Source organism: Bemisia tabaci, chromosome 1 (assembly GCF_918797505.1).
Source record: "Bemisia tabaci chromosome 1, PGI_BMITA_v3".
Taxonomy (NCBI): Eukaryota; Metazoa; Arthropoda; class Insecta; order Hemiptera; family Aleyrodidae; genus Bemisia; species Bemisia tabaci.
The window spans coordinates 87,224,455-87,237,370 of record NC_092793.1 but is presented as its reverse complement, the minus strand read 5'-3'; the positions used below and the strand labels follow the sequence as shown (position 1 = coordinate 87,237,370).

General features: G+C 39.8%; 1 protein-coding gene across 4 annotated transcripts in view; it reads left to right on the top strand.

The window, feature by feature from the left end:
- The window catches only part of Top1 (DNA topoisomerase 1), a 61,239-nt gene that overhangs the window by 26,117 nt on the left and 22,206 nt on the right, over positions 1-12,916 (top strand). For all 4 annotated transcript variants that reach the window (XM_072306364.1, XM_072306365.1, XM_072306366.1 and 1 more), the window contains 2 exons: positions 3,304-3,413; positions 10,195-10,310. In XM_072306364.1, coding sequence (XP_072162465.1) covers positions 3,304-3,413; positions 10,195-10,310 — 226 coding nt within the window. The remainder of the gene's footprint in view (positions 1-3,303; positions 3,414-10,194; positions 10,311-12,916) is intronic.

Below are 12,916 nucleotides of genomic sequence, written 5' to 3'. Positions count from 1 at the left end.
TTATAACTATATTTTAATATAAATTTGCCATCCGCCTCATTTGTAAAATTATTGAGTGACCATCAAATTTCCCTTTGTTCTAATATCTTTTCAATGTAGACTACAGTGTATTACATCCCCAATAAGAAAAAATAGAACTTCACTTAGTGAAAAGAAGTTGCAAAGAACCCTGCACAGTGACCACGACCCCTAGATCACCAGAGTCGGAGTCGGGAGCGCTACCACTAGGCCAACCAGCTCACATGTCTTCTGATACGGTGCACTCACAGTAAGCTAAACTTGAGCATGTGACTAGTGCTTAATAACAGCAACTTTAAAAATGTAGGACTCAAAAACGGTTGGACATGAGAGAAAAAAAATACAGGGTGATCTAAAAGTCCCTTCCACCCCCTCTAACTTTTTACCTAATTGAGGTAAAGATTTGAAACTTGGGGGATATTCCTAGGTCAAAGGGAGCTACTTTTTGGCCCCCCTAAAATTTTCAGGGGGGCCCCTCTTGGGAGGGCAACGGCCCCCAACTTTTAATTTTCAAATGGGAAGACCCCCTTTGTGATAGCTCGTTTGAAAGAGCATAAAAAAAGAAAACTTTTCGCGCAAACCCAAAGTCAATATCTCAAACCGTTTCAAAACGGCGCACTATGGTCCACAGACCCTATTTAACGGAACTTTAGTCAAATTTTGAAGGTGGGAAAAATTAAAGTTTGGCACTACAGTTTTATTATCCATACTCCCATGGATCGTCACCTAAGTTTTCATCGTCTAATAATGATTTATAAGATTGTGACGGACCCTAACAACAGAGCGCGCGACAGGTCTTCATTAGCTGATTGTGGGCCGCATTCGGTGGTGCGTTACAAGGTGTTTATTTTACCGAGTTACGCATCATCTATGTAAATTTTTGGGCAACATGGTTCCACCTGGTGGCAAGTGACTTCCTTTTCACCCAGTTTCATTAATTTTGAACTGAAATTTGTATGCTTTTTAACGCTGCAAACATACGCCAAAAAATGATAGAAATCAGTGAAATTCGTAATTTTTAGGAAGCTCCAACTTTTTTTTAATTCTAGTTAATGCTTTGCGAATTGAAAAATCTTGTTCTACATATCCTTAAGTTTAAAATGAGGCCAATTTAAATGTCGCCTTTTGTCGCCTAATGGTCGAGATGAATTATTTTGGAGTGCACCTCCGTGCATCAAAATGTGGAATATTCCATGCATTTTTGGCGTTTTTGCGACTGTTAAATTTTTTATCGGTACAAAATGAAAGTATTCCGATATATTTTGATCTACTGAGTCCGAAGATGACCTTGGTTTTTTCTTATAACCTCTCATTTTTCCGAAAAAGCGACTTTTTCCCGGGAAAATGAGCAAATTTGACGTATTTTTGCCATAATTGCAATTCATGTTGATAAATTATACTGGACCCGCGGTAAAGAGATTCTGTTATGTATTTTAAGCTGCTAAATACGAATATGACCTAGGTTTTTTTATCACCCTCCAGTTCTCCGATAATGCCGATTTTCCCGAGCCTTTTGGGTAAAACCTTTTCCGGACTCTAAGTGTGTTAAAAATACATTTTAAAAATGATTTCGATGTGCGATACATCGATTCTTACGCATTCTAACTTGCTAAACCCGAATATGGCCTTAGATTTTTCCTATCACCCCTCATTATCCCGGAAAATTCAATTTTCCTTGGAGAACGAGCTTTTCCGGGTAAAATTGGTTTTTCCGAAAATTGAAGGGTAATGGACAAAAACGGAGGTCATATTCGGATTTACCGCCTAAAAATACACAAGAGTAACCTTATCTCGACCGAGAGACATTTTTGTTATTATTTTTATACATGTCAAAATAGGGTGGAAAAAATCTTCAATCTTAAAAGCGCCAGAAATTACATTTGAAGTTAAGTTTCTCGGTCAGGATGTTAATATTTTGCTTAACTAAGATGTAAAATGAAATCAGCGACCCAAAAATCATAAGATCCAACACCTTTTATGGTGGTGCAGTGCATTTTCGAATAAAGTTCCGTTAAATCCAGTCTGTGGACCATAGTGCGGCGGCCGCTTAAAGTTCAAAATGGCCGAAAATTCACACCGGTTATTTGTCGATGGATTTGCGCGAAAATCGGTTTGTAGGGGTATTTTGACACGAGAAAAACTAATTTGACGTTAGATTTTAAAAAAAAAAAAACCGAAATTTCCAAAATGGCCGCCGGTTAAAGTTCAAAATGACCAAAAATTGATTTTTTTTAGAAATCTAAGTTAAAATTTGTTTATCTTATGCCAAAATACTCTCAAATTCCAAGTTTTAGGCAAACCCATCAGTAAAAAACCGAGGTGACAATTTTCGGCCATTTTAAACTTTAACCGGCGGCCATTTTGGAAATTTTGGTTGTTTTTGAAAATCTAACGTCAAATTCGTTTTTCTCGTGTCAAAATACCCGTACATACCGATTTTCGTGCAAATCCATCGACAAATAACCGGTGTGAATTTTCGGCCATTTTGAACTTTAACTGGCCGCTATTTTTAAACGGTTTGAGATATTGACTTCGGGTTTGCGCGAAAAGTTTTCTTTTTTTATGTTCTTTGGAACGAGCTATGACAAAGGGGGTCTTCCCATTTGAAAATTAAAAGTTGGGGGCCGTTGCCCCCCCAAGGGGGGTCCCCTGAAAATTTTAGGGGGGCCAAAAAGTAGCTCCCTTTGACCTAGGAATATCCCCCAAGTTTCAAATCTTTACCTCAATTAGGTAAAAAGTTAGAGGGGGTGGAAGGGACTTTTGGATCATCCTGTATGGGTTCTTATATTTCCCTATTCTAACTACCTGCCAAAGAACCCGAACTGAGGAGGACAGTCGATAGCCTTCCCTTGTGAGATCTAAAGTGAGATATTATTCATAGTTGCCTACCCCTACTCTTGAGATAATTTGGTTGAAACAGTTGACAATAAGTAAGAAATATCCCCATGGGGAGAATTTTTTTTAAGTCAAGTGGATGCTATTTTGGTTGCTATTCAAGTCAGTCTTGAATGATTAACACTAGCTTTTGGAAATTTTACAAGATGATGTGAAAAATTTGTCTTTGCACCACACAACTCAGCAAGGGTTGAAAGAATCCATGTATTTGGTCTCAAATTGCCTAGTCTCTCCAAGCTCCGTGACTGGCAGTAGCAATCATCATGGTTTAGTCAAGTCTTATCATCCCTAACGTGAATACCCTTAAGTTTAAAGTTCAGAAGTGCAATTCCTTAACTTTCAATTTTTGAGTGTCTCATTTCAATTGGATTTTGTTTTTGTTTTGTTTAGGCAAAGAAGAAGCCTGTCAAGAAAGAAAAGAATATTAAGAAAGAAACGCCTAGTCCCCAAAAAGGAGGCAGGAAAAAGAAAGAGGAAGAGGAAACCGAAGTTTGGAAATGGTTTGTCATTTCTCCTTGTTCTATAAGCAGGGCCGGATTTAGTTTTTGCCACCCCTAGGGCCTTAGGCCGGCAATATTTTGCCTCTATATTGCCAAAAATAACCCCTTTCTCCCCTCCCTGCACGCCAACAAGCCTTGCCTTCTCATTATGGTTCCTCCCTCCTGCGCCGCGTGGGCGCATGCGCGTACCTGCTTCTAAAAGTGGCGCAAAAATACCAAATGAAATGGATGCATGAGGAAAAAAGAAAATGTGGAGAAAAAGTTGAAGCTAGTGTAGCTCAATGTATTACTTACAATGTATTTTCGCATGGTCGGGTTAGATAGCTTTTCTACGTGTTTTAAGCTTTGAAAAAGAATCCATCAAAGAATCGAAGTCCAAATCAACCACTGGATCAGCCTTGGTGTTTAAAATTGCGGTGTTGTTGAGATTCTTCTGAGTCATTGATGATCGACAGAACCTTTTAATGCGATTCAAGGCAGACCTTGATCGTTCACCTGTGCAATTTGCGGATGCAGTCGTGAGGTATATTTTTCGTGCGACCCAAAGTTTGGGGTAAAGCTTCTCCAAATTTGTAGTGATAATCATTTGCTAAAGCACAGGCAGACTGCAACTTCTTTGGAGATTTTCGCTGATAGGTGTCAAAGGGGGAGGCCGAGATGGGCGAGGCATGCTTTTGCTGATTTGTCTAGCCCATTCTATGCACAAGTTTCAACCTGCACATTTCATCTCTTCAATGAACAATCAACCAGTTGCTCCAAGCTGGGACGGGGGGCGGCAGCTTTGTCACTCGCATAAATTCCCTCTCTTAGTCCTTTTTTTGCTCATCCTATCGTTTTGCTCCCTCTCTGTTTGCATTTTTCCCTTCCTCACACAGTAACTAAATCAACTTCCAACTTTTCGAATTCCGAAATTTGCCCATTGCCAAAATTTGCTGCTTTGGGACTGGACTCCAGTGCCCTCTAACTTAATCCTGCCCCCTCTAAAAGACTGAATAAATTGCTTTTTTGTGGATATTTCATGAACACATGGGGATATTTGCCCAACACTCAGATGGAATTAAAAGCTGTTGTATTGCCTTTAAAATGTAGTATTGCCTATCATCATACTCATTTTATACTCATAGACCGAGAGCTCATGACGATTCGTTCAACCGGAATAATATAAATTTGCCACCCACCTCATTCGAAGCGGATTTTGGTGTGTAAAAAGAAATGGGCGGTCTGGCAGGTCAAACCGGTTGCAATAAGAAAGTTTTAGGCCCCTAAAAAGCCCAAAAATTGCTCGGATTTTGACCGGAAACATATACACTTGATATTGGGCTCATTTAACGCGGAAAACCTTCCTGATTAAGGATCAGTCGGTCTGGCAGCCGAAATCGGTTGCTTAAGGGCCGCCAGACCGAACTTTCTCCGGAAATTCTTGATTAATTATATATATATAAGGTGGCCCAGACCTACTATTCCAGGCCTTTTTTCAAGGAAAACTGGTTTTGATGTTTTGAGAAGTGGTCAGTGGAGTAGGGAATGGACCAAAAAGAATCCAAATTTCGTATATTCAGGACCCCCCACGACTCTTTAGGGGGTATTTTTGGGGGGCCCCCCTTGTAACTAAAAATTGCGTTGAAAAACGTGGTCATTTAAGTTCAATAAGAATGGAGTCCACGCAAAAGTTCAATAAGTATGGAGTAAAAGAATATTCCGTCTCTCAATTTTCAATCAAATTAAAGACCCTCCAAAGAGAGAGGGGGGGGGGGGGGGCTGCGGCTGGTGTTACCGTGCATGAGCTCCCCACGATGAACACCAGTTTTCTTTCAAGTGAACTAACATCCCTGGAAAAGCTGCAATTCTGAGTTATCATAGGGTAACTTTTCATGAAAAACACGATATTTTAGGTTTAAAAGGCCTAAGAGGACTCCCCAAGGCCATGCGGGGAAAGGGCGCACTGCGCAAGCCCCGTTTGTCCTCTCCATGTCAAAAGCCTAACCTTAACTGTTCAAGAGAAACACGCATGTTGAGGTTTAAGATTCTCAAAGGGCTTCCCACAGTAGGATGTGTCTTCTTCGCAAAAGTTTCAAATAGTCCCGCTCCACCGGGTTTTCCTGGTGATGCCTGGCATCAGGATCGCCTACTAAAAATCGGAACCTGATTGGACAATTTTTGGACCTACCGATGCACTTTAAATGCAAATTTGGACCCATAGGTCCAAAGATTTAAAAAAAAAAAATAGATAAACAAATGAATAAAGCAAAAAACCAAAACTAGCTGAGTGAAAAACGTCGGTCATATGAACCAAACGTACGGTGTTCAATATCGGCCGTATTGTTCGGTGCTGTAGCCCTCCCGGTCCTGAGAACCGTATCCTCCGTTCATGCAACCGAGCACCCACACCGAACAGAACTAACGAAAAAACTCGGTTGCATGAACTGAGGATGCGGTTACCAGAACCAAGAGAGCGGTTACATGAACCGAAAAATACTGCCGGTGAACACGGTCGTGCGAACACCGTTCACACGACTGAACTTTTTTTCTCAGCTGGTTCTGTACCGGTATGGCGGTGAAAATTGCCGAAAATGGGGAGTTCTTGCGATTTTTTCTCTCTTCTCCAATCTCCTCTTCTTGATCGGAACGACTACAAAGTATCTTTTTATATTTTCCTAAGTTTACAATAAAGCGAAAAATCGAAAACAAATTTGGGTAGTATTTAATCGTGGGTTTATGTGCCTCTCATGATACTATTAAGTCGACCTATTGGTCTGTATGACCAGCCTGAGATGACGTCCCTGCAGTAGGGTACAAGATCCATCCATATAGGTCAGTCATTCCCGAAACCCAAATGAGAATCTTCTGCGCATGACGTCAGCATTACTGCCGCGAAAACCAGAAATGTCGGAAACAATGCTTTTCTTATGGGAGAGAACAAATTTTTCTTAATGAATCATTTAAATTTCTTACTTTTAAATTCTTTGAAGCTTTCTGAGTGTCGAAAGGAACGTTTAGAAATTAGCGTCAAGGGTTTCAATTCAGCTGAATTTGCGTTTTTATATTTTTAAATGATTTTTGAAGTCAGCGATGTAACAAGCCATCTAGTGGTATAGATTCGCGTGTAAAAATGGCTGATGCAGAGTAAACTGTAAAAATGAAAGAACACAAATTCGGCAAAATCGAAACCCTGAATGCTAATGTCTAAACGTTCTTTTCGACACACAGAAAGTTTCAAAGGATTTAAAAGTAAGAAATTTAAATGATTCATTAAGAAAAATTTGCTCTCTCCCATAAGAAAAGCATTGTTTCCGACTTTTCTGGTTTTCGCGGCAGTAATGCTGACGTCACGAGCCAATGGAAAGGGGCTTACCCCGAGCGGGGAAATCTGCGCAATGACTGACCTATATGGATGGATCTTGGTAGGGTATGGCTCTTATCTAAGGACAGCAGGGTGAATATTGGAATTTCTTAAGCAGCATCCCCTGGATCGGTATTATTGAATGTGAAAGACTGTCAAAAAATTGGAGTCCCTCACAGCAAGGTCACATGATGCCGCAAACGGGGGAAAGTTCTCGCGCTTTAATTTGAGGAACCCGCATTCTTACGGTCTTTGCCGATTGGACAAGTGTTTACGTGGAAGCTGTAGATACTATCGACACCCATTATTTTCCATCATTTAACTCCGGTGCAGAGTAAAATATTTTAAGATACTCGTATCTGGTCTTAAATGATTACATACCACTCGAACGGCGGGATGAAATGACCTCAAAAACCGGATTTTAACAGCAGACATCCATTTTTTCGAAGTTTGCCCTCCCTATTGGCGAATTAAAAGTCTGAAGAAACATCATGGTCTTATACGTGTCACTAATTTTTGCGGAGCTCAAAAATATTGAAACATATTTGGTCTCGGAATAGCAATCGCCCTCTCACGCGGTGGGCTGAGGCACACCTAAAATGCAATTTCCGCACTTAATACCACAAGAGTTGTCCTTAGTGTGAAACTTGTTTTACATAATATAGAACAGAGCAGGAGCATGATATTATCATAATCTTTATCTCTTTAAGATAATACTTTTTATCAAAAAAGATGAGTTTACGGAAAGATTTGACACAATATCCTCCCCTGAGAGGATCTTCCTCTCTCATCTTATGAGACATATTTAACACGTAAATACCAATGACACCAGCCCGTATGCTAGAGACTTTTGCTGCGGATTCACGTAAATAGAAAAAATAAACAGAACAAGCTAAAAAGTCTACAACGACCGATAAACTAACGATGATTAATGCTGTTTTTAGTGCAGACATTGCGTTTTAAGTGTACCGGTAGGTCCAAAAATTGTCCAATCAAGTTCTAATTTTTAGTAGACGATCCTAATGCCAGGCATTACCAGGAAAACCCGGTGGAGCGGGACTATTTGAAACTTTTGCGAAGAAGACACATCCTACTGTGGGAAGCCCTTTGAGAATCTTAAACCTCAACATGCGTGTTTCTCTTGAACAGTTAAGGTTAGGCTTTTGACATGGAGAGGACAAACGGGGCTTGCGCAGTGCGCCCTTTCCCCGCATGGCCTTGGGGAGTCCTCTTAGGCCTTTTAAACCTAAAATATCGTGTTTTTCATGAAAAGTTACCCTATGATAACTCAGAATTGCAGCTTTTCCAGGGATGTTAGTTCACTTGAAAGAAAACTGGTGTTCATCGTGGGGAGCTCATGCACGGTAACACCAGCCGCAGCCCCCCCCCCCCCCTCTCTCTTTGGAGGGTCTTTAATTTGATTGAAAATTGAGAGACGGAATATTCTTTTACTCCATACTTATTGAACTTTTGCGTGGACTCCATTCTTATTGAACTTAAATGACCACGTTTTTCAACGCAATTTTTAGTTACAAGGGGGGCCCCCCAAAAATACCCCCTAAAGAGTCGTGGGGGGTCCTGAATATACGAAATTTGGATTCTTTTTGGTCCATTCCCTACTCCACTGACCACTTCTCAAAACATCAAAACCAGTTTTCCTTGAAAAAAGGCCTGGAATAGTAGGTCTGGGCCACCTTATATATATATAATTAATCAAGAATTTCCGGAGAAAGTTCGGTCTGGCGGCCCTTAAGCAACCGATTTCGGCTGCCAGACCGACTGATCCTTAATCAGGAAGGTTTTCCGCGTTAAATGAGCCCAATATCAAATGTATATGTTTCCGGTTGAAATTCGAGCACTTTTTTTCCAACTTTGAACCGGTCTGGCGGCCCTTAAGCAACCGATTTCGGCTGCCAGACCGACTGATCCTTAATCAGGAAGGTTTTCCGCGTTAAATGAGCCCAATATCAAGTGTATATGTTTCCGGTCAAAATCCGAGCAATTTTTGGGCTTTTTAGGGGCCTAAAACTTTCTTATTGCAACCGGTTTGACCTGCCAGACCGCCCATTTCTTTTTACACACCAAAATCCGCTTCGAATGAGGTGGGTGGCAAATTTATATTATTCCGGTTGAACGAATCGTCATGAGCTCTCGGTCTATCATTTTCTAACATAACACAGTGTTTCCAATATTAGATAAGCTCTAAAAGGCAATCATAGGAGTATTCTGCGGACTAATTATCAAAATCAATAGACAATGTGGTAGATAGAGAAGACACCAAGAAAGTGGAAAGACCTTTTGATTGAAATGGTTGGTCATTTAAGACAAAGAGGGAAATAATGGACTAATTATTAGGGCCCTCATGAGTTGCTGTTGGTTAGTCTATTACTTACCTCCTTTGTCCATTGCAACCACCCGATTTCACCAAGAGGGTCGCTCTATTTTTCCTTCGTCTTCTTTTATCACTTTGTCTATTAACTTCAATAATCGGCCATCTGAAGTTCTTATCTTGAGCCAAATAAGAAAAATTTCTCCGGCCTCATTGTCTGAACAGAATCTAAGACCTTTGGAGTGCCCTTTCAAACTTGAGCACAAACGAAATCAGGTAAGTTCACATTAAATGAGCAACAAAGGATTTGTTTAGAAGTTGAAATCCAATTTGAATGGAATTTGGTGGAGCCTTAGATTTTTGCCAATTAAGAGATCCTGAAAATTGTAGCCTATCATTTGCAGTGAAAAGATCTCTACAAAAATTTTTGGTAATTAATGTCAGGAATTTCTCCGGAAAGAGTTTGAAAGTCGTCAAATTTAAAATAAATTGTTTTCAGGTACACTGCTATGGTGGCACCACCATTCTTTGTTCTGCTTGAGCTCTCTCAAGTTTGTTTTTGTAATTCAACGAAAAGCGGTTAGTTGATGATCGAATTTGGCAGACTCCTCTATGCAGTTCTTTCTGAATTTCAATGTAACATGATAAAGCAATTTTTGTACTATCTAAAAAATGACAGAACAAAACTTGATTTTTATGCTAAATAGGTAACTTCATCGGCAACATAGCCACCTGACAGGTGAGGAATAAGGGCTGTTCTAGTCTCAGGTTGCTCACGTTGCCAGACCTCTCTTTCCTTTGATTTGCTGAAACAGCAAGCATTCACAGCCTACTAATTTTATCAGGAACTTTTCATGTCTGTCAGACCTATTTAAAAGCAAAATACAAGACAAAAATGACAAGATTATGAAATAAGTTTGAGGTAAGAAAATTAGTAGCCTTGGTGAAATACAATGTTGTAATTTATCCCAAAACCACTGTGTTTTGTGTTTGAAGAAACTGACAGGTTCTGAGGAAAAATCCAATTTATCAAGATTCCCCTGTATTTTTAATTTTGAGTCATCAGTTTTAATCTCTCTGAATTAAAAGACCTACGAATGTTTTGGAACCAGGTGGGAGGAGGAAAAGAAACCTGAGGGCGTGAAATGGAGTTTCCTGGAACACAAAGGTCCCATTTTTGCGCCTCCCTATGAACGCTTGCCTAAAGATGTGAAGTTTTACTATGACGGTAAGTTATTAGCAAGTTTCAACGTTTCATCTTTAAAATTTATCATTTTCACCTCCATGAAGGGTAGGAAAATTTTCTCCACAGATTAGAGAGCTGAAAATTGACCGAAACGACAGACTAACTAAGGAACCTTACCCTCATGCCTCCTCAAAATCGATCGCCGTTTGGCCAAATAGTATTTTATGAAAATCCATTGGACACGTCTTTCAGCATTTTTGCCAATGCCCCCCAGAAATGGGTAAAATTGACCCCAGTTGTGGCACCTTTTTTGGGGTGTGCAACGACATCAGTGACTGTGTGATGCGCCGTGAGCCTATGATAGGTTTGTTTGCGGCGCCTCTATCATGACTCGTGGTGTAGTGGACAGCAGTGACGATTCGCTCCCCACAGGTCCATGGTTCGATTCTTGTCTTCATATTTTTTCATCTTTTTTTTCAAATGCTTTCTCTATCTGTCCCATCCTGTTCTGTTAATTGATTGCATATAAGTTACTTCCTTGTTTGTACTATTATCATGAATATGTCACTTTTTATGTGTGTGATTTTTGTCCTCCTTTCAGACATCCTGGTAACAATTGAAATTTATTTGTCTCATAATCAAGGAATATTTATAAAACTTTCGAAAATAAATGCAAATGTATGCACATGCTGAAGCAATCTCTCAAAATCACAGCTCAAATGTGTCAGTTAAAGATTCAACAGAATCAATATTGGGGGGAGGGGGGGGGGGCTGTCAGAACGATCGATAATATGCCCTACATCTAATAGAAGTAAATAAATAACTCCACCTAGTGCTGAAGTTGGAAGTGGAAGTACGAACAATTTTCTGGGACTTCGAATTTAAAGGAATGCAACAAAGAGCAAAAGTATTTACACGTGCATTTTTAAATTTATTTTTGTAACTTTTTAAAATGTTCCTTGATTATGGGACAAATTTTCAATTGTTACCGGAACGCCTAAAAGAGGGAAAAGGACATAAAAAGCGCTCACATAAAAAGTGACATATCAATGATAATTGTACAAAAAATAGGTAACATATGTAATATCAAGTAACAAAACAGGATGGGAGGGAGACAGAAAGCATTCGAAGGAAACGTAAAAAAAAGAGAGGGCAGGAATCGAACCCGGGACCAGAGGGGTGCTAGTAGTCACTGCTGTCCATCACACCACAAGGGGTCATAGTAGTGACGCCGCAAACAAACCTATCATATGCGCACGGCGCGTCACACAGTCATTTACGTCGTTGCGCACCCTGAAAAAGATGCCACAACCGGGGTCAATTTTACCCATTTCTGGGGGGCATTGGCAAAAAAGCTGAAAGACGTGTCCAATGAATTTTCATGAACTCCTAGTTGGTCAAATGGAGATCGATTTTAAGGAGGCATGAGTGTAAGGTCCCCTTGTAAGATTCGTTTGCAGTTGTCATGTTTGCCATTGCCATTTCTCAACTAGCAGGGTTGTCAAAATCAGGGAATACTGGGAAATGTCAGGGAAAATGACAATAGTGTCAGGGAAAAACAGTTAAGCTTCTCTTATTCACTATCAAGAATGGGTTTAACATTTCGAACAACAAATTTTTGCCTGAAAACAATTTAAAATTATGTCTTTTTAATTATCTGGCAGATCTTCAACTGTCAGGGAATTTTACCAACATGTGTCAGGGAAATCGGGGATATTCAGTCTCTCAGTTCTGTGGCAATCCTGACTAACCCTGATAAAGGAATCTAATGCTAACAGTCACCTATTTATTAAGTGCCATGAGGCTGGCTGACCAAAATGGAGCACAAATTCCAAAAATAGGTCCAATATAGTGCTTCAGTTGGTTCAATTAGTGGTTCAAAACCTGGATCCTAAAAACGAAGTAGTAAGTCCTAAAACCGTTTTTCGATTATTTCCTGAGAACCTTTGCTGGAAACAATCGTGCTTTGCATTACATATTTAGTTTATTCAATATCCGAAGAGATTTTCAAAATCTGTTCAACTGTTCTCCTGTTAGAGTCAAAATACCGTACATACTTACGCATTTCAAAAATCCCCTTGGATATTAAAAGCACAGTTGAACCACTTAATATTTGCCTCAAAGCACAATTGTTTCCGACAATTTTCATACAGTTTGTTTTTAGATTGTTTTACCTCAAGACTAGCTTGGAAGTTTTTTGGCTATGGCAAGAGGACGGTTCTACGGACTTCAAAAATCTCTTCGAATATTGAAAGAACTATTGAAGCACTAAATGCTAGCCACGCAGCACAATTGTTTGCAACAATAGTTCTCTGCAGAAGTTAAAAAAAAAAGTTTTTTGGGCGTTAAGTTGGCTTACCATAACTGGCAATTTGACTCAGGTGGGAGGACAGTTGCACGGATCTCAAAAATCTCTTCTGATATTGAAAGAACTATTATATACCAAATATGTAATGCAAAGCACAATTGTTACCATCAAAGATTCTCTGAAAATGATTGAAAAACGGTATTGGAGCATGAAGTTGGCTTACGGTTTCGTTTTTAGGCCGCAGGTTTTGAATCCTTTGGCTGTATGGGCTGAAACTTGAAGAATAATTAGACACGATTGAAGCGCAAATATTGGACCTATTTTTGAAATTTGTGCTCCA